At 44.8% G+C, this 25,742-nt stretch overlaps 2 protein-coding genes across 6 annotated transcripts in view; one reads left to right on the forward strand and one right to left on the reverse strand.

Annotated features, from left to right (window-relative positions):
* The window catches only part of LRRC9 (leucine rich repeat containing 9), a 102,607-nt gene extending 93,304 nt beyond the window's left edge, over positions 1–9,303 (reverse strand). For 3 of the 5 annotated variants that reach the window (XM_061613303.1, XM_061613302.1, XM_061613299.1), the window contains exons 1-3: positions 9,220–9,303; positions 2,252–2,346; positions 941–1,159 (exon numbers count right to left, since the gene is read on the reverse strand). In XM_061613303.1, coding sequence (XP_061469287.1) covers positions 941–1,159; positions 2,252–2,308 — 276 coding nt within the window. In that variant the 5' untranslated portion in view covers positions 2,309–2,346; positions 9,220–9,303. Of the gene's footprint in view, positions 1–940; positions 1,160–2,251; positions 2,347–2,938; positions 3,018–9,028; positions 9,107–9,219 lie in introns of those variants that run through there. The other 2 variants (XM_061613301.1, XM_061613300.1) reach the window with 2 other exon arrangements.
* Positions 9,304–9,441: 138 nt separating this feature from the next.
* RTN1 (reticulon 1) overlaps positions 9,442–25,742 on the forward strand; it is a 188,539-nt gene continuing 172,238 nt past the window's right edge. The window contains exon 1 of the mRNA XM_061612432.1: positions 9,442–9,618. The gene's annotated coding sequence lies outside the window, so the exon portion shown is untranslated. The remainder of the gene's footprint in view (positions 9,619–25,742) is intronic.

A 25,742-nucleotide genomic window follows, 5' to 3' on the forward strand; every position in this document is an offset into this window, starting at 1 on the left:
GGGGTAAACTGCAGTTCCCAGGATTCTTGGGGGCAGGGAGGGTGCTTTAAATGTAAGGTGTGTGCGCACAGCCTACAGCTAAACTTTCCATAGTGCACAAGGGAGCCAGGACGTCACTGGGGCAAGCATCACTGCAAGGTGGGCCACTGCAGCACCCACTATGTGGGATGCTCTTCTTACTGAAATTCGGTTAACACCAACAACTGCAGAAGAACAGCAGGCCACATCCGAAGGGCCACTGTTTCCCATCTAAACAATGCAGAGCCTAAATATGGTTTCCTTCCTTACTCAAAGCAATGAGTAATTTATAGCGGCATGACCTTGTTTCTGTAAGGCCAGATGCTGCCTTCCCTGTGCAAACTCTGGGGGAGAGGACAGGAACTGCAGCTGAGGACGGGGTGGTAGGAGGTCACAGAAACAGAGGAAGCTGCCTTATATGCAGTCAGACCATTGGTTCATCTACCTCTGTATTGGCTACACTAACTGGCTGCAGGGTTTCAGATGGGATTCTCTCCCGGCCCTACCTAGAGTTGCTGGGGATTGAACGGGACCTTCTGAACGCAAGGCAGGTGCTCTACTGCTGAGCTACAGCCCCTCCCACCTCTGCTGCCTACTTTCCTCCCACAATTTCCCCCTACCACCTGCTTTTTCCTCAGCCTAGGTTCTGGGCCTGTGTTTCCATGGCAAACATGAGACTGAAGTCAGGGATGGGGGAATGGAGCTGGTAGGGGGGAACTGACAGGACAAATTAGCAGGTGGGAGGTGGGTTAAAATCTCCCTCCCTGGCCAAGATTCCTCCCTTTTTTTCCTGCTGAAAAGCACCTCCCTCCCCAGCCCCAATTTAAAGACATGATGCTGAGGAAGAACATGCCCTTCCACTCTTCCTCATCTGCTGGAAAATTAAAAAAATAAAGGTCAAACTGCTACTAAGTCCACTTACTGTCAAGCAGCATTCAGCCACCCACAGCTCTTTAAGTAAAGGGCAGTTCTCCAGGTCAGAAATCTGTTGGATGGTCTGTCTGACAAGAACTAGCCTTGTTAAATTGGGGAAATGGGACAGGCCTACTATTTTGGGGTAGCCTGAGAAAAACATCTCCAGGCTTGTCATTGATGATCCTTCTCCCTCAATTCTATCGTAAGATAGTCCATTACAGGTGCACTGGAAGGAAAGAAAAACACACATCTGTTATTACTTTTTGTCTGTGTGAGCAAAAAAAAGAAATGCAAGCCAAAGTGTTCTGTATATTTGTAGCTCTATTCTTCTTCTGACCCCAACAAGCTTATGATAGCTACTTATGACAGCCCAGTTGGTAACAGGGTGCAGGAAAGTCAGAAGCCACCTAACTTAACCAGCTGACCTATTGGTAGTCTTTTTTTAATGTTTATTTATGGATTTATCACAGGTAAGTAATAGTGCTGATACAAAAATGCAGGTACATCCAATAGTCACAACATATCAGGAACAAAAATTAGGCTCGAAGCCAGCAACAACCCTCCCCTTCCCCTAGACCACCTGGGGTATTATTATTATTATTATTATTATTATCATCATCATCATTATTTATACCCCGCCCTTTTTCCAAACTGGAACTCAAGGCGGTTGTTGGGGACTCATCCTTTTGAGTCTGAGAAGGGCAGGAGAGCTCAAGTTGGGAAGGCTGGGGGTGAGGAGAGGAACTTAGGCATCCTTAGCAATTTCATATGTTTCTACAGTTGTATAACAGGAGGAGTAACCAACTTTGTGTTCTCCAAATACATGGACTCCATGTTTCATCAGCCCCAGCCAGCATGGCCAATGGTCAGGAATGATGGGAGCTGTGGTCCATCATCTGGAAGGCATCACGTTGGTTACCTCTGTTCTATAACTTAAGACGAACACCCTGCTGGTTCAGACCAAAGTTTCATCCCGTCCATTACTTGCTTCCTGCACTGGCCAACTGCATGCCTCTGAGAAGCTCACAAGCAGGGCATGAAGGCATACCGCCTCTGAATCTGGAAGTTCTATTCTAGCCATCAACCCTAATAGCCATGGATAGAGCTCTCCTCCACCATAAATTTATGGAACTGGAATTCCCAGGATCCCTTGCTTCTGTGAATTATCAGGTGTTCAGGCTGTCACAGATGGTTTCACAGGCATGGCAAAACTAATCATCATCATCATTTCTAAACCTTAGGGGCCCAGGATGCTTTCCAACACAGTCAAATAAAAATGAAATATACAGTTAATTTCAACAATATTTAAAACAGTTACCAGCTCTTTGATTATTTCATCAGAAGCAACCTGGTTTTGAGTATCGCTTTGGATCATTTTCTGAGCATTTCAGCTTAATGGTCATATCATAGGACCTAGACAAGAAAATGGCAATATGATTATCTGCTGAGACACCGGACACATACTGTCAAAGCCACCGATCTTGGAATAAACTGGGAAGACAATTCTAAATACTGTTCACCTCCACAGCCATAACCTGCATGGAATAGACAGCAGAACCATGGGAGGAATCTTATGTTATTTCAGCAAACACAGGTTTGGGAATATGTATAACACAAAAGGGGGGGCAAGGGGAAAATCCGTGACTGGGAGGAAAGATGCTTCCCTACAGATGCCCTCCTCCAGCCACCCTAACATAGTGGGGAGGAGAGCCTGGCTGAGAGTCCAGAGTCTGTGAGTTCAAATCCCCGCTCGTGTCTCCTGGGTGTCAAGGGCCAGCTAAAGATCACCCCCACAGGGACTGGCTCAGGGATTACGTGCCCTGCCACCTGTGCAGCAGTGGGCAAGCTGCATAGTCCCAAGGAGCCCAGTTGCCCCCCAGCTGGCAGTTGCGGACAAGGAAGGGGCTGGCTTGTGCAGCTGTGGCAAGCTGAGCAGGCCCTAGCCAGCTGTGGAGGACTAGCCTCAGAGGGGGGCAATGGTAAACCCCCTCTGACTACCGCTTACCATGAAATCCCTATTCACAGGGTCGCCATAAGTCGGGATTGAAGGCAGTCCATTTCCATTTCAACTTGTTCTTCTGAAACTAGCAGAGGTGGGATTCAGAAACAGCAAGGAATCAGGGTGGGGCAAATCACTGGGAGGTGAACAGTTGAGCATCTACCTAAGAACATAAGAAGAGCCTTTCTGGATCAGGCCAGTGGCCCATCTAGTCCAGCAACCTGTTGTCACAGTGGTCAACCAGATGCCTCAATGGGAAAGCCTGCCAGCAGGACCTGAACACAACAGCACCCTCCCCTCCTGCAATTTCTAGCAGTTGGTATTCGGAAGCAAACTGCCTCAACTGTGAAGTTGGAGCATAGCCATGGTAGCTGGTAACCACTGATAGCCTTCTCCTCCGTGTATTTGTCTAATCCTTTTTAAAAGCCATCCAGTTTGGTGGCCTTCACTGCCTCCTGCCAGATCTCCCCTGCAAGTGCCCTGCCTTTACCCATGCATTGGCACAATGAGGGCAAAGCAAGCCAGGGGACCCACTTGCTTCCTTGTAGCATGCGGCTCCACCCTCTGCTGATGTACTGTACACAGCCACATCAACCCTGTGTGCATTTGGAGCTGGGAGCCTCTGGGGCAAAGTGCACAGCTTTCTGGAGGAGGGCCAAAACTGATGAAACGTTTTGACTGGGTCTCTTTCTATGAATACTAAAGTCAGGATCATTCAGACCGTGGTATTCCCGATCTCGATGTATGGATGTGAAAGTTGGACAGTGAAAAAAGAGATAAGAGAAAAATCAACTCATTTGAAATGTGGTGTTGGAGGAGAACTTTGAGCATACAATGGACCGCGAAAAACAATAGGGTCATAGAACAAATTGGAAAATGAAAATGGACTGCCTTCAAGTCAACCCCAACTTATGGAGGCCCTACGAATAGGGTTTTCATGGTAAGCTGTATTCAGAGGGGGTTTACCATTGCTTCCCTCTGAGGCTAGTCCTCCCCAGCTGGCTAGAGCCTGTTCAGCTTGCCACAGCTACACAAGCCAGCTCCTTCCTTGTCTGCAACTGCAGGCTGGGGGGCAACTGGGCTCCTTGCCCACTGCTGCACAGGTGGCAGGGCACGTAATCCCTGAGCCACTCCCTGTGGGGGTGATCTTTAGCTGGCCCTTTGCACCCAGGAGACACAAGCAGGGATTTGAACTCACAGACTCTGGACTCCCAGCCAGGGTGCCCTCTAGAACTATCATTAGAAGCTAAAATGATGAAACTGAGGTTATCATACTTTGGACACATAATAAGAAGACATGATTCACTAGGAAAGACAATAATGGTTGGAAAAACAGAAGGGAGTAGAAAAAAAGGAAGGCCAAACAAGAGATGGATTGATTCCATAAAGAAAGACACAGACCTGAACTTACAAGGTCTGAACAGGGTGGTTCATGACAGATGCTATTGGAGGTTGCTGATTCATAGGGTCGCCATAAGACGTAATCGACTTGAAGGCACATAACAACATTTAGTTGAAAACACCTGGAGGACCCCTCAAATTGGATCAGGGCTATGGCACCAGAGTGGATGGGATGTTAACCCTTCCCCCCTATGCAATTTCCCCAGTCTATATCCAAGCCCTCCCCCAAAGCATCTGCCCATAGATTGCAGAGGGCAATTTGGAGGAGAATGCAGCATTTGGAGGGCAATTTAAGACTGATGAAATAACATAGGGGAAAGAGTTAACTCCCCTTTCCAAACATAGCTACTACCCTAATCCAGCTCAGGGAGGCTCAATGGATGCTTTTAGCTAAACACTGAAACATTAGGAAACCCTATCACAGATCTCCTTCACTGTTTTTTCGCTCAGGACCTCTCATTTCACAGAACTCAGGAACACACTTGCTGTGTTACTAATGTTCATCCTTCGCAGAGGATCACGCCTTTGTGCTTCCTGGGCTAGCCCCCACAGAGGCCCTTTCCCTGGCACAGGACCCACAGTCTCCTGCCCCCACTGAAATTAGGCTTGAAAGAAGCATTCTATTACAGCCAGCATAACAGATTACATTGTGTACATGGTTGTGGCATGCATATGTGATGCCTACAACAGTTACTTCCATTTGTAAATGTGCCCATGAGCACAAAAAAGGTTGGCAACCCCTCAGTTCCCACACACTGGTACCGTCACCACAGCCAACATTATCTCTATGGGATCTTATTCTGCCAGTGGGCTATTTTCTGCTTTTAATCTGCTTCTGTTTTTAAATGCATTGTTTTTATTGCTGTTACTATGTTGTAGCATTTATTATTTATAATATTTAAATTTTTAATGTTCATTTTAGTCTTTGCATTCAAAGGCTATTTTATAAAAGAAAAATCGAATAAAACTAGGAGTGCCTTTTACCAGCTTCGGCTGGTAAGACAGCTGCAGCCGTTTCTGGACCGGGATAGCCTGACTACTGTTGTCCATGCACTGGTAACCTCCAGCCTGGATTACTGTAATGCACTCTATGTGGGGCTGCCCTTGAGGTTGGTCCGGAAGCTGCAGCTGGTGCAAAATGCGGCAAGACTGCTCACTGGGGCAGGGTATTGCCAACATGTCACCCCGCTGCTGAAAGAATTACACTGGCTGCCCATTTGCTACCGGGCCAAAGTCAAAGTTCTACTTTTGGTGTACACAGCCCTATACATCTCGGGACCAGGATACCTGAAAGACCGTCTTACCCCTTATATACCCAATCGATCACTGTGCTCTGCAGGTGAGGGCCTCCTGCAGATACCATCTTAGCAGGAGGTTCATTCTGCACAATATAGGGAACGGACCTTTAGTGTGGCGGCACCGACCCTGTGGAATGCCCTCCCCTTGAATATTAAGTAGGCGCCATCTCTGCTATCTTTTTGGCATCTTTTGAAGATTTTCCTCTTTCAACAAGCTTTTTAAGTTGAGACCTATCCCAGTCTGTGTCTGTGTTGGAATTGCTTTTTAATATATATATATTTAACAATATGTTTTTTAACCCTTTTAAAAAAGATGTCTTTAAAGCTTTTTTTTAAAAAAAATTTTTTAACATTGTTTTGTTTTAATGTATTTTAAGGTCTGTTTTTATGATGTTTTAAAGTGTTTTTAGCGCTTTTGAACGACATCCAGGCCATGACCCACCTTGCTTCTGTGGGACCAGCTGGTGCTGGGGAAAGCTTACTCGCATTTTGCCACCAGAGAAGCTGATCAGAAGTTCATCTGAAGGTGTCGGACTTGGAAGCATAGAAGAGAGAGAACCAACTCACAGCTTTGTTGGGGGCAACCTGAGATGTTTCTGCCGCTCCAGGCGCCTGCACCACCCTGTATTTTCACTGGAAGTTGTAATCGCTGTTCTTTTAATAATGTTGTTATTTAATTTTTGTGAATTGTATTGTTTTATTTATATATTTCTATATTTGTGTTTTTCTTGTAAGCTGCCTTTCGGGCCTTTCGGCCATAAGGTGGGGTATAAATAAACTATAATAATAATAATAATAATAATAAGGCAAGAACAATCTACATTATAATGTGGTAGGAAGGAAAAACATAATCAAAATAAAAAAATATAATCCATTTCAACAGAAAAAGAAACTATAGCACAATAACACTAGTGACAACAGGCAGAAGCCAATCCAAATACTGAAAAGTCAGCTTAACTAAGAGCCAGATATTCGTCTGGTGCCTAAAAGACCAGAACTGGCAGACCACTCTAGGCTGGGCATTCCATAAAGTTGGTGCGACCACTGAAAAGCCCCTGCTCCTGGTTAACACCCACCAAAGGTGTTCACTCATCCAGAAGTGGCACCTCGCGCAAGGACTTAGGTGTTGAGCACATGAGGGGACACACATGTACAGAAGAAACAGTCTTTACAATAACCAAGTCCCAAGCTGTGTAGGGCTTTGATGGTCAAACACAGCCCCATAAACATGCAGAAAGCCAATCCAGATCAAAGAAAGCCAGAATAATATGCTCTTATCAGCCAGTTCCCACCAGATTATCTGGTGGCAGCATTTTGTAAGAGCTGAAACACTTTTCATGGAAGCCTCATGTTTAGTGCATTAGAATAGTCTACCCTGTAATTCATTAAATCATGAATGACCTGGACAAGGTTTTAAAGGCACAAGTATCCTATCATGTCAACTGTAAGCCATCTTCAGCCATCTTCTGCATCATGAAGTGCATCTGCTCTCTTCCCTCTCTGCCTTTTGATGATCAGACTAGTCTTTTCCATACTGTGTTTTCTGATAACTAGATTGGTATGTATATCCTCTGATTTTGTTATACATTGGCGTTTGTGTATATTTACACAAATATTTGTGTGCGTGCGTGTAAATATATATGTATTGTGTGCATGAGTAGGCAGACATGTAGAAGTTGAGATGTCTTTTCAACCTACTGTTCATCTTAATTATCTTTTGAATGTTTTTAAGTACCTGTTTTCAATTGTGTTTCATTGATAATTTTAATGTTTTATTTTTATTTTTTGTAAACTGCTTACAGGGTTTTATTGCAATCAAGTGTTATATATTTTTTGTTAAATAAGTAATAATAATATTTAATAATAAATATATGTGCGTATGTATTGATATTTACAAGAATATGTACACAAACAATTGTCTGTGTATAAATATGCATGTATGTATAACATTTTAATATATATATCTACCTATATCTATATCTATATATCTATCTATATCTATATATAGATATAGATATATTGTGTGGATATTTTGATGATTTGCATTGTTTTATTGCACTTTCCAAAGTGTTCACTACTTTGGGGGCCATTTGGGCCAAAAAATATGATTGTGTAAGATCAGTAAATATACATTATTATATTTAATAAAAAGCAGGAGACAATTCAAAGAGGCACTGCATTAGCACAGCATCTAAGGATGCAAGTTATGAAATTCCTCACTGAAATTTCACCTCAGCCAAAAATAAAAAAGATCACCTGGTGATGATAGACACCCGTTTTCTCACGCACCCCGCAATACAGAGATACTATAATCACCCTACCTTACTGGTTGCTTTGGATGCTTTTGAATACACACAAAACACTACTATTAGTAATAATATCTGCAGTTTATGGGGACTAAAGGCAGACCTGGCAAGAACTTTAAAACCACAATATTCCAAAAGAACTCCAATTGAACAGTCGCAAACAAAGAAGCATTCCATGACAAGACATTACGATTCCACTCTCACAATCACTGACACGGATCACAATCTCCAATCATTCCACCCTTTCTGCCACTTTCCAACTACCTCAAACCTTATTTTAAAAGTAGTTACAATTCTTAAGGGATAACTAAATCTGGGTTAAGAGACCTTGATTACGCACCATGCACAAACACACACAAAACACACACTGAAAGAGCAGCAAAATGTCCACCCTTCTTTCTACCAGTCTAAGGCTGCAACCCTGCAATTAACCTAGAAGTAAGTTTCAATAGGACTTCCGAGCAGACACTTTGTTGTTATGCACCTTCAAGTCCATTACGACTATGAATCTGGAACGAAATGGGCTGCTTTCAAGTCGATTCCCACTTATGGCGACCCTATGAAGAGGGTTTTCATGGTAAGTGGTATTCAGAGGTGGTTTTTTACCATTGCTTTCCTCTGAGGCTGAGAGGTAGTGACTGGCCCAAGGTCACCCAGTGATCTTCATGGCTACGTGGGGATTTGAACCCTGGTCTCCCAGAGGTAGTAGTCTAACACTCTAACCACTACACCACACTGGCTCTCTCATTTAAAGCACATTCCCCCATCTCTCCAAAGAATCCTGGGACCCATAGTTTGTTAAGGGTGCTGGAAATTGCAGCTCTATGAGGAGTAAACTACAGGTGCTGGGAATTGCAGCTCTATATGGGTAAACTACAGTTCCCAGGATTCTTTTAGGGGGAAGCAATATGCTTTCAATGTGTGGTGTGCATGCTGCCATGGTTAGGATTGCACTGCAACACTCCCGATACCAGAAAGGAAACAGTGGCCAAAGTGAGGCAAGCAATCCGGGGCAAGTGACCTTGTGCATGCACCCCTACGCCAAAAAATACACTCCAGGGTAAGGAGGAATGGCAACGGGCAGCAGACACCTTCGAGAAGGGGGAAGCCAGAAAGAAGGTAGGCGTTTCTATTTTAAGGAGGGTAAAAGCGAGGTAAGTTTCTTCTCTCTCGTGGCGAAGTAAGGATGACTAAGGAGGCCAGCTATGGGGAAGGAGGAAGGTAAAAGGCAGTTGCCAAGCAACATCAAGTAGCCCCTCCTTCCTGGCGGCCACACACCTACCTGGAGCCTAGACTGCGGCCTAAGCCTAGGCCAGGCTGTGTACGGTAGGCTGCTTCTGCTATCGCCTAGGCAACCCCCTCGTCCCCGCCCTCTGCCAAGCAGCAGCCAACCAGCGCAGGCGAGGAGGCAGGGTGTGTGTGTGTCGCGTCACAGGGTTCTTCCCGCGCGGAGAGCGGAATGCCTGGATGCAGCGCGGGGCGGAGCTTTCAATCAAGCTCCCTCGGCGCTCTCGCCCGATTGCTCAGCGTGGCCCGAACCAGCAAATCGCCGCCGGATCCTTTTTACCATTGGACGGGGTGGCAGGCAAAGAGCCTCGTTGCGCGGCTCACCGCTTTGTGGGTGTTTTGCTGTGGGGCTACTGGGAACCTGGCTCCCAACAGGCGTGCGAGGCGGTCCCAGGTAAATGCGTAGGTGCTCTAGAGGTGTGTAAGAACGTAAGAAGAGCACTGCTGGATCAGGCCATAGTCCAGCATCCTGTTCTCACAGAGGGCAGTTTTGATAGCCTGAGCCTGGTGCCCTCCGGCGGTTTGGACTACAACTATCATCAGCCCCAGCGGGGCTAATGGGCTTTGTAGTCCAAAACAGCTGGAGGGCACCAGGTTGCAGAAGGCTGGCCTATGGGAAACTCACAAGGAGGACCAGAGCGCAACAGCACTGCCCCAGTTTGTGATTCCTATCAACGGGTGTTCAGCGGCATATTCTGCCTCCGATGGTGGAAGTACAACACAGCTATCAGTAGAGACTGGTCCATTGGGGTAAATGGGGCTGTGCCCCACCACCATCAATGTGCCCCCAGCCAGCCTCCACTCACTTGCCTTATTTCCAACCAGTCCAGGGCGTGGTACCCTTGGCTGTCAGCTTCCTCCTCTCCAGTCTCACTGTTTTCCTTGTAGAACTTAGCAGGGAGGAGGATGGACAAAACCAGAATGAATCAGCTCTGCCTCTCATTGGCTCTGGCTCTGCCTTCTGTTGTTCTCTCTGCCTTCCGCCCCACCAGTCTCAATGGGCACCAGCCACCTCTGGTGGTTAGTAGCCATGGATAGCCTTATTCTTCTCTGTCAATTTGTCTAATCCTCTTTTAAATTGCTTTTTAAAAATGTGTTTTTAAATTTTTATATTTGTTTTTAATGTTTTTAATTGTTGTAAACCGCCCAGAGAGCTTCGGCTATGGGGCGGTATACAAATGCAATAAATAAATAAATAATAAAGACCATCCACGTTGGTGGCCATCGCTGCCCCTTGTGGGAGTGAATTCCAGAGTTTATGAGCTTCTGTGAAGAGATATGTTCTTTTGTCTTTGCTGAATCTTTCATCGATAGCTTTAAAAGAGGTTGGGGCAAATTAATGGAGGATAAGGCTACTAGCCCTGATGGATATATTCTACCTCCAGTGAGGCAGTATGCTTCCGAATACTAGTCGCTGGAAACCACAGGAGGGGAGAGTGCTGTCACCACTCAGATCCTGCTTGTGGGCTTCCCATTGGGGCATCAGGTTGGCCACTGTGAGAACAGGATGCTGGACTAGATGGGCCACTGACCTGATGTTGTTATGTTCCAGCCTTTGGGGAAATGAAGTGTCCTGTTTTATTGTTTTTAAATAAAGTTTATTAAACACATATACCATCCATGGCAAAAAAACTTAAGAAATTTATTAATAAATGCTCCTGCTATGTAAAGGAATTTAAAGTGTCATAACATTCATACACTTAATATATTAATCATAAAACTTAAATAAAACATTTAATAATTGGTATTTTATTAATAAACAGAAAGTGAAAAATGGGGAAAGATAGTAGATAAAAAGAAGTTCAAAAGTTTGATGGAACACAACATTTATAATATGAGAAGCAGTTGTGAGAGAGGAAATGGATTACCAACTATTACATTTTGCACCATTCCTCTCCAAATTTATTTAGTTATATTTTCCTAAATTTACAGTGCAATCCTGTACATGTTGTTTTGGGATTCCCATCCTGTTCAACAAGACTTATTTCCCTGTAATTGTGTTTATGATTGCAGCGTTAGGGTGAATGTTCCTGTAATTTTGTTTGTAGTTGAAAGATTCCATAATTTAATTAACCATCCCCTCAACTGTGTGATTTCTTTCTGTTGCCCATATTTTGCAAATATTAACCTGGCTTGTGAAATCTGCCTGTTCTAGGGGGACCATATTCAAGATCTTGTAATGTGGATGAGTCATTCTGGGGTTCCGGCTGCTGTCAACCAGCCAATGGTGTTTTTACTGATTAATCACTGGCTTTCAAATTGATTAATTGATTGTATTTAAATATATTTACTTATTTTCAAAACTATCAGTACAGCTGTCTTTTTAGATAATACTTAAGGAAATAAGGGCTTTCTTTCCCCTTAATTACTTGTATGCTTGTTCCTTTCTCCACTGTCCCTGTACTTTTGTAAATAAGCCTATAAAAGAGACATCAGCAACTAATGGTCTCTCAACTGAAGCTGGCCATCTAACTACAGAGGTAAACTAGAGGATATGAATGAGCAGCATCACTGAAAATGAGAGTTGGCTATGGGCCGTGATGGGCCTTGAACCACCATCCATTGTCCACCATCCACTTCAAATTGTCCCCATAGCACAGCCTTCTCCAACTTGGTACCTTCTAGATGTTTTGGACTACAACTCCCATCAGCCCCAGCCAGCATGGCTATACTGTCTGGGGCTCATAGGAATCGCAGTCCAAAACATCTGGAAGGCACTCGGCTGGAGGAAGACTGCTCTAGCAAAACTGTTTGCTCATCAGGGCTGTGTAGACTCTTACAGGATCTTCTTCCACCGTTCAGATATGACCAGGGCCATATTCCAAATGCGGCCGCACCATAGATTTATACAACGGCATCATGATATCAGCTGTTTTATTTTCAATACCTTTCCTAATTATCGCTAGCATGGAATTTGCCTTTTTCACAGCTGCCGTACACTGGGTCGACATTTTCATTGTGCTGTCCACTACAACCCCGAGGTCTCTCTCCTGGTCAGTCACCGCCAGTTCAGACCCCATGAGCGTATATGTGAAATTCAGATTTTTTGCTCCAATATGCATAATTTTACACTTGTTTATATTGAATTGCATTTGCCATTTTTCCGCCCATTCACTCAGTTTGGAGAGGTCTTTTTGGAGCTCTTTGCAATCCCTTTTTGTTTTAACAACCCTGAACAATTTAGTGTTGTCAGCAAACTTGGCCACTTCACTGCTCACTCCTAATTCTAGGTCATTAATGAACAAGTTGAAAAGTACAGGTCCCAATACCGATCCTTGAGGGACTCCACTTTCTACAGCCCTCCATTGGGAGAAATGTCAGTTTATTCCTACTCTCTGCTTTCTGCTTCTCAACCAATTCCTTATCCACAAGAGGACCTCTCCTCTTATTCCATGACTGCTAAGTTTCCTCAGAAGTCTTTGGTGAGGTACCTTGTCAAAAGCTTTTTGAAAGTCTAAGTACACTATGTCCACTGGATCACCTCTATCTATATGCTTGTTGACACTCTCAAAGAATTCTAATAGGTTACTGAGACAGGACTTTCCCTTGCAGAAGCCATGCTGGCTCTGCTTCAGCAAGGCTTGTTCTTCTATGTGCTTAGTTAATCTAGCTTTAATCATACTTTCTACCAGTTTTCCAGGGACAGAAGTAAAGCTAACTGGCCTGTAATTTCCGGGATCCCCTCTGGATCCCTTTTTGAAGATTGGCGTTACATTTGCCACTTTCCAGTCCTCAGGCACGGAGGAGGACCCGAGGGACAAGTTACATATTTTAGTTAGCAGATCAGCAATTTCACATCTGAGTTCTTTGAGAACTCTCGGGTGGATGCCATCCGGGCCCGATGATTTGTCAGTTTTTATATTGTCCATTAAGCCTAGAACTTCCTCTCTCGTTACCACTATTTGTCTCAGTTCCTCAGAATCCCTTCCTGCAAATGTTAGTTCAGGTTCAGGGATCTGCCCTATATCTTCCACTGTGAAGACAGATGCAAAGAATTCATTTAGCTTCTCTGCAATCTCCTTATCGTTCTTTAGTACACCTTTGACTCCCTTATCATCCAAGGGTCCAATTGTCTCCCTAGATGGTCTCCTGCTTTGAATGTATTTATAGAATTTTTTGTTGTTGGTTTTTATGTTCTTAGCAATGTGCTCCTCAAATTCTTTTTTAGCACCCCTTATTGACTTTTTGCATTTCTTTTGCCAGAGTTTGTGTTCCTTTTGATTTTCTTCATTCGGACAAGACTTCCATTTTCTGAAGGAAGATTTTTTGCCTCTAAGAGCTTCCTTGACTTTGCTCATTAACCATACTGGCATCTTCTTGGCCCTGGTGGTACCTTTTCTGATCTGCGGTATGCACTCCAGTTGAACTTCTAAACAACTTTTAAACAACTTCCAAGCATTTTCGAGTGATGTGTCCCTCTGGACTTTGTTTTTCAGCTTTCTTTTTACCAATCCCCTCATTTTTGTGAAGTTTCCTCTTTTGAAGTCAAATGTGACCGTGTTGGATTTTGTTGGCAATTGGCCATTTACATGTATGTTTAATTTAATAGCACTGTGGTCACTGCTCCCAATCGGTTCAACAACACTTACATCTCGCACCAGGTCCCGGTCCCCACTGAGGATTAAGTCCAGGGTTGCCATCCCTCTGGTCGGTTCCATGACCAACTGGTCTAGGGAATAGTCATTTAGAATATCTAGAAATTTTGCTTCTTTGTCATGACTGGAACACATATGTGGCCATTCTATGTCCAGGTAGTTGAAATCAACCATTACTACCACATTTCCTAGTTTGGATGCTTCCTCAATTTCATATCTCATCTCCAGGTCTCCCTGAGCATTTTGATCAGGGGGACGATAGATCGTTCCCAGTATTAAGTCCCTCCTGGGGCATGGTATCGCCACCCACAACAATTCTGTGGAGGAGTCTGCCTCTTTTGGGGTTTCGAGCTTGCTGGATTCAATGCCTTCTTTCACGTATAGAGCGACTCCGCCACCAATACGTCCTTCCCTGTCCTTCCGATATAGTTTATATCCAGGAATAACCGTATCCCACTGGTTTTCTCCATTCCACCAGGTCTCCGTTATGCTCACTATATCAATGCTCTCCTCTAAGACCAAGCACTCCTGTTCTCCAAACTTGGTTCGGAGGCTCCTAGCATTAGCGTACAGGCACTTGTAAGCAGTGTCTCTCTTCAAGTGTCTTTGGCACTTGTGGTTTGCCTGTGGTAATTTTGCTCTTCTGAATTTATATCCTGTGCCCCTGCTCTCACATTGCCTACTTCTAGGCCTACCCCTTTTAAAATGTCATCATTTCTTTGGTTTTTATCCCAGGGGGGAGGTTTATTCCGAACCGGACCTTCCTCAGCTCCTGTCGGGTTTCCCCCCTCAGTCAGTTTAAAAGCTGCTCTGCCACCTTTTTAATTTTAAGTGCCAGCAGTCTGGTTCCATTCTGGTTCAAATGGAGCCCGTCCCTTTTGTACAGGCCCGGCTTGTCCCAAAATGTTCCCCAGTGCCTAACAAATCCAAACCCTTCCACCCGACACCATCGTCTCATCCACGCATTGAGACTGCAAAGCTGTGCCTGTCTGGCTGGTCCTGCGCGTGGAACCGGTAACATTTCAGAGAAAGCCACCTTGGAGGTCCTGGCTTTCAGCATCCTATCTAGCAACCTAAATTTTGCTTCCAGGACCTCACGGCTGCATTTCCCCATGTCGTTGGTGCCAACGTGCACCACGACCACTGACTCCTCCCCAGCACTGTCTACCAAACTATCTAAAGGACGGGCGATATCCGCAACCTTCGCACCAGGCAGGCAAAACACCTTGCGGTCTACACGCCCATCACACACCCCACTATGTTCCTAATGATCGAATCACCCACTACAAGGATCCCTCCACCCCCTGGAGATATATCCTCGGCATGAGAGGATAGCTGCTCATCCGCCAAGGAATGGGTCCCTTCTAAGGGATCGTTTCCCTCTTCCTCAGCTGGATGCTCTCCTTCCCCGAGACCATCGTTGTCCATGATAGCAGGAGAGCTATCATCGTTGGAGTGGGACACAGCTATAACGTCCCTGAAGGCCTCCTCCACACACCTCTCTGCCTCTCTCCGCTTTTCCAGGTCCGCTACCTTGGCCTCAAGGAAATGAAGTCATTCCCGGAGAGCCAGGAGCTCATTGCACCGAGAGCACACCCACGACTTCTGTCCAACAGGCAGATAGTCGTACATGCTGCAGGCGGTGCAAAACACTGGAAAGCCCGCACACCCCTGGTGGCTTCTTACCTGCATAGTTTTGTTTAAGGTTTATTGCGTCAATGGGTTGGAGACTGCGGTTTAGTTGAGGTTAGGGAACAGACAGGCAGAGTGGGGGGCCCTGGCCTCCTCGCCCTGCTGCCGAATTCGCTCTGCTGTTTAACTCGCCTTGACGCTTCGTCAACTGGGGCCTTGACGCTTCATCAGCTGGGGCTTCCTCTAGCTCGTGGAGCAGGCCACATGCATGCATTGCTGCCATCAACCAAGATGGCGGCAGAGGCTTCAGCCCCTTAGGGAAACCTCGGCCGCCATCTTGATTGATGGCAAACCTGCGCGAAAAAAAGCGGAAAGGTAGGGAGAAGAGGGTCCCAAACACCAATCAGCCTAGGGGCCCTCCTTAGCTTAATCCAGCCCTGGATATGAGAAGCAAAGCTAATCCACACGAAACGGTTTTCATGGCATGGCATTACTTTTGCATGTCACCAGATGTCACTGTTATTCAGAGGTTGTATCTACCGTCCATTTAAAATGCCACGAAAGATTTTCCTAGCAAGTTCCTGCATCTCCTATCAGCACAGCCTTTGTTGTACTTGTGTATTAATTTAATGGTATGCAATTAATGATTTGTCTTAACATGCATCATCCATGTGCTCCCAGCCATGTGGGCAGCTCTCTTGAATGCTCACCAAAGATCAGTGGAGAAATTAGCAGATTGTTGCTGAGAGCGGCGCATGGAAAATTGGGGCAAGTGCAGGGCTGGCTCCAGGTTTGAAGACCCTCTGGTGGACTCCCCCCTCCTCGGTCAGTAGGCTCTGATGGGCTTAACTGGCTGCAATGGCAACTCTCTAAGAAGTATTTGACAGCTGTGTTTAGCCACCCATATAATGCCCCAGAATGGTGCTAGACCAGGAGCATTGTGGGAAATTAAAAGGATAGCTAGATCCAGCTGCCTAGTGCTGGATATATGTGCTAGGGCAGGCATCGGCAGTAGTTTAACAATCAATTCGTCTTCCCGGGAGACTCTGGGAATTGTAGTTCTGTGAGAGGAGCAGGGGTCTCCTAACGACTCTCAGCACCCTTCACAAACTACAGTTCCTAGGATTCTTTTGGGGAAGCCATGGCTATTTAAACTGGTATGAGACTGCTTTCAATGTGGATATGGCCTATGGGAGGCAACAGAGGAAGGGAGGGAAATGGAGGCAGGGGGAAGAGAAGCTGGCTTCTACCACACAAGGCATTGCAATATTAAACTAGTGGGGTGACCCTTTGTACTCCCGTTTTGCCCTCCCGTTTTGCCCCGGGCAACTGACCACAGAAACATATGGCAAACTCCCTTATCCATGGCGATGGGAAAGATATTCAGATCCTGTGAATCAGTGCACTGGCTGGAAAAAGTTTACTTTGTAAACTGCTTAGAGTTTTTTAAATATATATATATATATTAAGAAGTCTATAGATTGATTAAATAAATAAAAGGAGTCAAGGTAAGAAAGCCAGAACTGCTTCTCTTAAAAATGCATGGGTTGCAAAACAGGTTTGCCTTTCCTTTTTCCTCCCTGTTCAGAGACTTCCGTTTGCTGAATTGGCAGGTCTCATCTGTTTTGAAGAGGTCACAGAACCAACTGGCATCTTGGTGTGGGACCAGCTTTCCCAGACAAATCAGCACCTTAATTGATTTGTCTGTGCAGGGAAGATGGATCCAGCTATATAAGCAGGCCTCATTTGAGCTGCTTGCTTCCTGCAGTCATGGTAGCCACACTGGCTTACCGTAAAAGGTTGCTGCAAGATGGGTGCAGAGCGGTCTGCAGAATTGATTACTGTTTGGCCTGGCTACAAAATCAGTACGAAGTGGGGGAAGGCAGTGGAAGTTCCAGAGCTGCAATGGAAGGTTTGTCTAAAGCAAAATGTTGAAGCAGTGAGACTGGGGAAATTTATCAGGAGGGCCCTGTGCCTCCCTGATTTTTCACTGGATTATGCCACAGGGATGAGCTCTCCAGATTTGTTGAACTCCATCTCCCATCAGCCTCAGCAAGCATGGGCAATGGTCAGGAATGATGGGAGTTGTAGCTTAGCCATACCTACAGGCCCACAAGTTCCACAGCCCTGCCTGAGGACAACTTCAAACCAAATTTGGAGGTTCCTCATCAGGTAAAACACCTGAGAACATAGGAAATATTCTGTTTCCAGCACCAACTGGCCAGGTACCCCTAGGTCTTTTCCTATCATTATTCTACAGCATCCAATATCCAAAGGTATACTGCCTCTGTACCTGGAAGTTCCATATAGCTATTCATGGTTAATAGTCCTTGGCATGGTTAATACCCTTAATGTGGTGAGGCAGTTTGTTGAAGAAGCTGAGAGCAATGCCGTAAGGAGTCTAGACCAAGAGGCTAGACTCCTAACAGAGTCACCCAAGGCACATCGAAACTGAGACACCAAACTAAGATGCATCCAGACTCAGAGGAAGGCAATGGTAAACCACCTCTGAATACCTCTTACCACAAAAACTCTATGAAGAGACTATCCAAAATGCAGCACAAGATAGTGCTAGAAGATGAAGGAGGTGTGAAAACTGGAGGGAGAAATATGCCTCCTGCTGGGAGGAAGGGCAGGATATAAATCAAATAATAAATAAATAAATAAATAATTTAAGATATGCAGATGATACCATACTACTAGCAGAAACCAGTAATGATTTCAAACAAATGATGTCGAGCCCCAACCCTCTATGGTGCGGCCACATTTGGAATACTGTGTACAGTTCTGGTCGCCTCATCTCAAAAAGGATATTATAGAGTTGGAAAAGGTTCAGAAGAGGGCAACCAGAATGATCAAGGGGATGGAGCGACTCCCTTACGAGGAAAGGTTGCAGCATTTGGGGCTTTTTAGTTTAGCGAAAAGGCGGGTCAGAGGAGACATGATAGAAGTGTATAAAATTATGCATGGCATTGAGAAAGTGGATAGAGAAAAGTTCTTCTCCCTCTCTCATAATACTAGAACTCGTGGACATTCAAAGAAGCTGAATGTTGGAAGATTCAGGACAGACAAAAGGAAGTACTTCTTTACTCAGCGCGTAGTTAAACTATGGAATTTGCTCCCACAAGATGCAGTAATGGCCACCAGCTTGGATGGCTTTAAAAGAAGATTAGACAAATTCATGGAGGACAGGGCTATCAATGGCTACTAGCCGTGATGGCTGTGCTCTGCCACCCTAGTCAGAGGCAGCATGCTTCTGAAAACCAGTTGCCGGAAGCCTCAGGAGGGGAGAGTGTTCTTGCACTCGGGTCCTGCTTGCGGGCTTCCCCCAGGCACCTGGTTGGCCACTGTGAGAACCGGATGCTGGACTAGATGGGCCACTGGCCTGATCCAGCAGGCTCTTCTTCTTATGTTCTTATGAGTTTCAGGCTTCTCAGCTGTCAGAGGGCGAGGATGGCCCAGGAGTTGTTGAGACTCAGCAAGACCTTGAGCGAGGGAGTAAGGAGGATTTCAGGCCAGTTCCCACGGACGGCGCTGTCCCAGCTGGGGAGAGTGCGCCGCCCCCAGACATGGCAGAGGAGCAGTTGGACGATGAGCCGGAGTGGGCAACTCCTTGTTTACCCAGTGGCTCGCGGGATGAGTCCAACACTTTGCTGCCACCTGACCTTGTATCTCTGGCTAAGGAGCAGTTCCTTTGGACGAGGTGTTGGAAGCAGGGCTGTGGAGTCGGTATGCCAAACCTTTGACTCCGACTCCTCCATTTTTCTACTGTCCGACCCCGACTCTGACTCCACCCAAAATTGCTTCTGACTCCACAGCCCTGGAAAGGGCTGTAAATGTCTTTTTAAATTGGAAGCTCTAGTAGGAGCATTCTTATCGCTGCCTGAATATGCGCTGATCTTGGCATCACAGCATTTGTCTTCATCTGGGTCCTGTGTCATACACTGACACACAAAATGTTTTCCATCTTGAGTTATGGAGACATGCTCAACTACAGCTGATTTCATGGGAAGCTTCTTTGACATTTTGAATTTATATTTTAAAAAATTTGTCAATCAAATTTTATTTTGAAGCCGGAGTTGGTACATTTCTACCGACTCTGACTCCACCCAAAATTGCTTCCGACTCTGACTCTGACTCCATGAATCCGACTCCAACTCCACAGCCCTGGTTGGAAGCACGCCCCCCTTCACCACGCTCTCGGCGCAGGGAGAAACGGACAGGTCAAAGGCAAGAATTGCGCAGGAGCCAGAGAGTACACTCCAGGACCCTGCCTATTTAAGCCTGCCGCTTCCGGGTTGGACCTGCTGAGTCAACTTTCTTTCAACGTTGCAGAGCATGCCTAGAGTGCAGTTAGGGAATTCTAGTGAGATAGCTTAGAGGTTTCTATGAAGTGCACTTTTGATGTATCCATTACTTTAATAAAACACAATTTAATTGCACCCGCGTCTCCGTCTTGTGGATCCCACTCAGAACAGGACAAATGCTGATGAAAGTTAAAGAGGATAGCACAAAAGCAGGATTACAGCTGAACATCAAGAAGACTAAAGTAACGACAACAGAAGAGTTATGTAACTTTAAAGTTGACAATGAGGACATTGAATTTGTCAAGGATAATCAATACCTTGGCACAGTCATTAACCAAAATGGAGACAGTAGTCAAGAAATCAGAAGAATACTAGGACTGGGGAGGGCAACTATAAGAGAACTAGAAAAGGTCTTCAAATGCAAAGATGTATCACTGAACACTAAAGTCAGGATCATTCAGACCAAGGTATTCCTGATCTCTATGTATGGATGTGAAAATTGGACTGAAAAAAGTGGTTAAGAGAAATATCAACTCATTTGAAATGTGGTGTTGGAGGAGAGCTCTGCGGACACCACGGACTGCAAAAAAAAGAGAAATAGTTGGGTGATAGAACAAACAAAACCAGAACTATCACTAGAAGCTAAAATGATGAAACTGAGGTTATCATGCTTTGAACACATAATGAGAAGATATGATTCACTAGAAAAGACGATAATGCTGGGAAAAACAGAAGGAAGTAGAAAAAGAGGAAGGCCAAACAAGAGATGGATTGATTCCACAAAGGAAACTACAGACCTGAACTTGCAAGATTTAAACAGGGTGGTTTATAATAGATGCTCTTGGAGGTCGCTGATTCATAGGGTCACTATAAGTCGTAACTGACTTAAAGGCACATAACACACCCACAGAGTCCTTGGCAACCCTGTCTTTCATGAATGTACCTAATCCCCTTTAAAAAGCCACCTGAGCTAGCAACCAAAGAATTTTGAGCTTCATTTTTTAATTTGATCAGGCTAAAAAAACTTCTCGAAGTAGTTTTGCACACCTCTGAAGAGATCCTTTTGCTGTGCTTTCCTCTTTTTCTCCTTTGTTCCCCATCATATGTTCACTTCTTATTGGGGGTCTGAGTGCTGTGTTCTAATCTCTCCCAGTGTAGCTGATCAGCTAATTTTATTTTATTGATTAATTCTTCCTGCAACATAACTGACGTTTTCCTTAGAATCTAGAGTTGACTTATCTAGAGAGGCAGTGATGGCCACTAATGTGGATGGCTTTAAAAGAGGATTAGACAGACTCATGGCGGATATCAGTGGCTTGGCTGTTCACTGTCTCCAGTACTGGAGGCTCTGTGCTTCTGAATACCAATTGCTGGGGAACATGAGTGGGGAGAGTGCTGTGGTGCTCATTGTGACGGTCCTTCCCTGGCTCTCCCTGTCAGGTTCCTACCTGCTCGTGGTTACTGCCTGTCACTAGGCACCACCAGGGAGTCCACCAGTCTGGACTGTCCTTTTTTATGGTTTCTCTCCCCGCTCTAGCACAGATCTCAACAGATCCCCCTGCTAGGCAGCACCACCAGTCACATCCTATAACCAGTATTCCCAGAGACTCTGCCTGAGTCTCTCTATCAGGTTACCTCTGTGACTGCGTGCTTAAGCTGTCCCAATCCCTTTGTATCAATGCTGATAATTCTGGTTTGCTCTGAATACTTGTGGTGTTATATTTCCCTTCACTGCTGCCACCAATTGTTACAGTTTCCCTTCAGCCTTGGTCATTACCTTACCCTCCCTTCTGGTCTGTGAAACCCCAGCCAAGGATCAGGCCTTTGGTAAACCAAATAAGTATTTTATTATATAACAGAGATAACAAGATTACTTTAAAAGGCACTTAAGCATATGGTTTCATCTATTCCTGAGGTACTGGTCTTAGTATTAATCCGAACTCCACCCTCTCCTCACATTCACCAACTCTCCACACAATCTCCTCTCAAAACCCACCAAAACAACCCTCTCAAGTCCACCAACGTCCACCTCACATCCCCCAGATTTACCTGACATCCTTCCATTTATACTGTCAGCCATTTTAAACATTCAGCCAATCATCCAGCATTCTACTGCCCATTCACTCCCCCCTCCTCTTTCATTCCACTTACCATGTATCTCCTATACAAACAGCACTTACCATATATACACTAATAGAGGAACATCACACTCATGTCCTGCTTTTGGGCTTCCCACTGGGACATCTGGTTGGTCACTGTGAGAACACAGTACTGGACTAGATGGGCTACTGGTCTGATCCAGCAGGGCTCTTCTTACGTTCCCTTTTCTGCCCTGTTCTTGGCTTTTGCATTATTAGGAATGGAAAGATCTGTCAATTTCAGTTCTCTCCGGTTTCTCACTTTTCTAATGTTAAATTCAGTCCTCTACATTTCTGCAGCCATCTGCGAATTAAAAAAAAATCCTGATGAAAATTCTCCACCATTTTAGTGTGAATTTCTCCAAATAAACACATTTTTGTAGGCAGTTTTGACAAAGGTACACATTTTTGCAAGCCATTTCTCATCACATCATGCATGTTGTTTTCATTCATCTATTTATTTTTATGCACACTTTACCCTAATATATGTAGTTTTATAAATATTGTTTAGATGGCGAACTGCATCCCAAAATTCTAATAAATGCGAATTTCAAAAAGATGGTTGTGTTTCAGTTCTCATATTCTTTTGGAAAGTGCAAATTTGATAAATTCTGCTTGAAATGCAAACAGAATTGAAATTCTCGCCCATCCCTACCAATTATACATGTCTCAGTCATAGACTTTTGCTTTCCATCTGCTTTTTGCATAGAAATGGTGAGAACAATTTGGAAATTCCACATAAATTTGCCATGGTCAGTGATAGCCCTAACACAGCATTTTCCAGATTTCACCTCTGGCTCTTCCTCTCCTTCGGTTGTCATCTGACAACCACAGCCACTCCACCAGGCTGCAGCAGAGGTAGAGAAGGGAAGCCAGGCCACTCCATTGGCTCTGCTGAGAGACCAGCTCCTTTAGGCTCCTCCTCTGCTGGAACTGTTTCTATCCAGCTGATCCTTATAAGAATTCTATAACTTTAAGGACTGGGTTTGTTTTTTTCCTCCTTCCTCACCATCCCTTTTTCCTTTTGTCATCATGCCTTTTAGATTATAAGTTTGAGGGCAAGGACTAGCTTTTCCTTTATTGATCTGTAAACTGATTTCCTCTCCGAGAGCCAGTGTGATGTAGTGGTTAAGGTGTTGGACTACGACCTGGGAGACCAGGGTTCAAATCCCCACACAGCCATGAAGCTCACTGGGTGACTTTGGGCCAGTCGCTGCCTCTCAGCCTTAGTGGGAGGCAATGGTAAACCTCCTCTGAATACCACCTACCATGAAAACCCTATTCATTGGGTCGCCATAAGTCAGAAATGACTTGAAGGCAGTCCCATTTCATATTTTTTGGGGGATCCTTTCCAGCAGAATGGGGTAAATTAATCAAATATTATTTCTTTCTACCCATCCCATCTCATTCTGAGCTGGGGTCAGGCACAATCCCATCCTGATAGATTGGGTACCATGTGCAGAGGTAAAATGATACAATCTTCTAAATATCAAAATTATTTACTAATAATTTATTTTGTTGATGTATATCACACCTTTTAATTGATGGCTTCACAAAGTAATTAAGAACTTAGTGCCCACATTTGCTTTATTCCCTCTTCCCTCCCTCTCCCTTTTCCTTGTGTACTGTGTCTTTTAGACTGCAAACCTGAGGGCAGGGTCTGTCTTGTTTATTTCTCTGTAAGCTGCTGTTCATAATGCAGTCACTTTTCATCCTAGGACTTGTTTTCTGTACCATTGACCAACTTCATTGCTAACTTCTGGATTCCAATTTATCCGTCTTAAAAGTGTCCAGACCTGGACAGGATACTCCAGATGTGGTTAGCTTAGTGCAGAATAAAGTGGAACTATTACTTTTCATGACTTGGAAACTATGATTTTCTAATGGCATCATAAAATTGCATTAGATTTTTTTTGCAGATGCATTGCTGACTCATGTTCAGCTTATGATTGACTGCAGTCCTCAGATTTGTTGGCTGCAGTGGAGTTGCCAGCCTTTTTGGGCCTCTGGGCACATTTGTTATTTTGAGAATGCTGTTGGCGCTACCTCCTCTGGTTACTTCTTTCCTCCCCTACTACCCCTAGTTACTCTCTAACCCCAGACAGACAGCACACATACACACTGTAGTCTGGGTAAAAGTCACATCCAGTAGAAGTTCTTGAGTCTGAAATATTTTACAGGGGGGCACAAAAAAACACTATCAAATGAAAGCTGACATTGGTTGACTACCCAGTAAAAATCACAGATCTGCTTGCCAGCACTGTAGAAATATTGATCCAAGGCAGAGATCCTCTGAATCTTCATGCGTTTTACATAGGATGACAGCAAAACCACCAACTTATCACAGAACACACTGGTGGTCATAGAAGTGAGCCAAGATTAGATGGTGGTTTTGTGGGGATCTCTTGTAATAATTATGAGGATCCATAAGATCCATGCCTTGGTTCATCTTTTTGTGACATGGCAGTCCTGGAAAGCACCAGATCTCTTATTGTGACAATTCAGTCAGTGGAGACAGATGTGACTTGATGGTGGCTAAAAGGGCTGGAGAAGAATTCATGAAAAAAAGATGCAGTTTCAAGAGGAACCATTTTGGTGGAACTGACTGTGCTTTCCCTCTTGCTCTGGCACTCCATTCTCTCTCTCCTGATTCGTGCAGCAGCACACCCTCCCCCATCTCCCAGATTGCTCATCCTCTCTCTACTTCCCTTTCCTTCTACCCTCTTGGCCGTTCACTTTCTATTCAGTTGCTCAGCTCCCATCTGTACCTTTGGAAACACACAGAGCTGGCAGGGGAAGTGGGAAAGAGCACAGCTCTTCCAACTTGCTCCTTCACTTCTATGTACTTTTCAAGGGGGCAAAAAGGTAGCCACCCTCTGCACCTCATGACAAAGGGTACAGTGAGTCTAGGAGTGAGCTCAGAGGCTTTGCAGGTACTAGATATTCTTGAGGCACCATTGTGCCCACAGGTGTCATCTCGGTCACCCAAGGGGTTACAATTATAGCTATTCTGCTGTTGCTTCTCGGAATTTGGAGCAACCTTCACCTGCTCTGCTATCTAGTCAGCTTAGATGACCTTACCTGCTTTAGAAAAGAGCAAAGTGCCTTTGGGACAACTTAATAACCTACCTTGCAGCACGCCACAGGAAAAAACACGCATCCCCATTTTCTTAAAATAACTTGAGAAGGAGCCAACATAGCATAATGCCAAACTTGTATTCAAGGAGCAATCTCCAGTCTGGGACATTCATCTCCTTGCACTGGAAAATGCCATCTAATCCCAAAGGACGATACATAAAGTCAAAATGACTGGTGCAAATGGCTTAATTATTTGTTGCCATTTGTTATGCCTGGCTGAGAAGTCAAACCATATTGTACTGCCAGAATGTTGGTTTTGTCAGCAGTTCCATGAGTGGGAGAAGCATCCGGACAGTCCCATATCTAGCCACATCCTTTATTTCTGGAAATGTGAATTCCACACAATAGGAGGTGAATAAAGAGAGAAGTAGCCAAAATGGCTAGGCAAATGCACAATAGGTTTGGCACTCAAATGGCAGCTAGACTGAGATCCAAGAAGCAATGTTTTTCTGGAGATCAACTCTTATTTAATTTATTTATTTATTAGATTTATATCCAGCCCTTCCTCCCAGTAGGAACCCAGAACATCAGGCCAGTGGGCCACCATAGTCAAACATCCTGCTCTCTCAGTGGCCAACAAGGTGCCTGTGGGAAGCCCTCAAGCAGGACCTGAGTGCAAGAAGGCTCTCCTCTTCTGCAGTTCCCAGCAACTGGTATTCAGAGGCTTACTGCGTCCAACAGTCAAGGTACAACATAAGCCACCAGGAT

The sequence above is a fragment of the Rhineura floridana genome, chromosome 2 (genome assembly GCF_030035675.1).
Source record: "Rhineura floridana isolate rRhiFlo1 chromosome 2, rRhiFlo1.hap2, whole genome shotgun sequence".
NCBI lineage: Eukaryota > Metazoa > Chordata > Lepidosauria > Squamata > Rhineuridae > Rhineura > Rhineura floridana.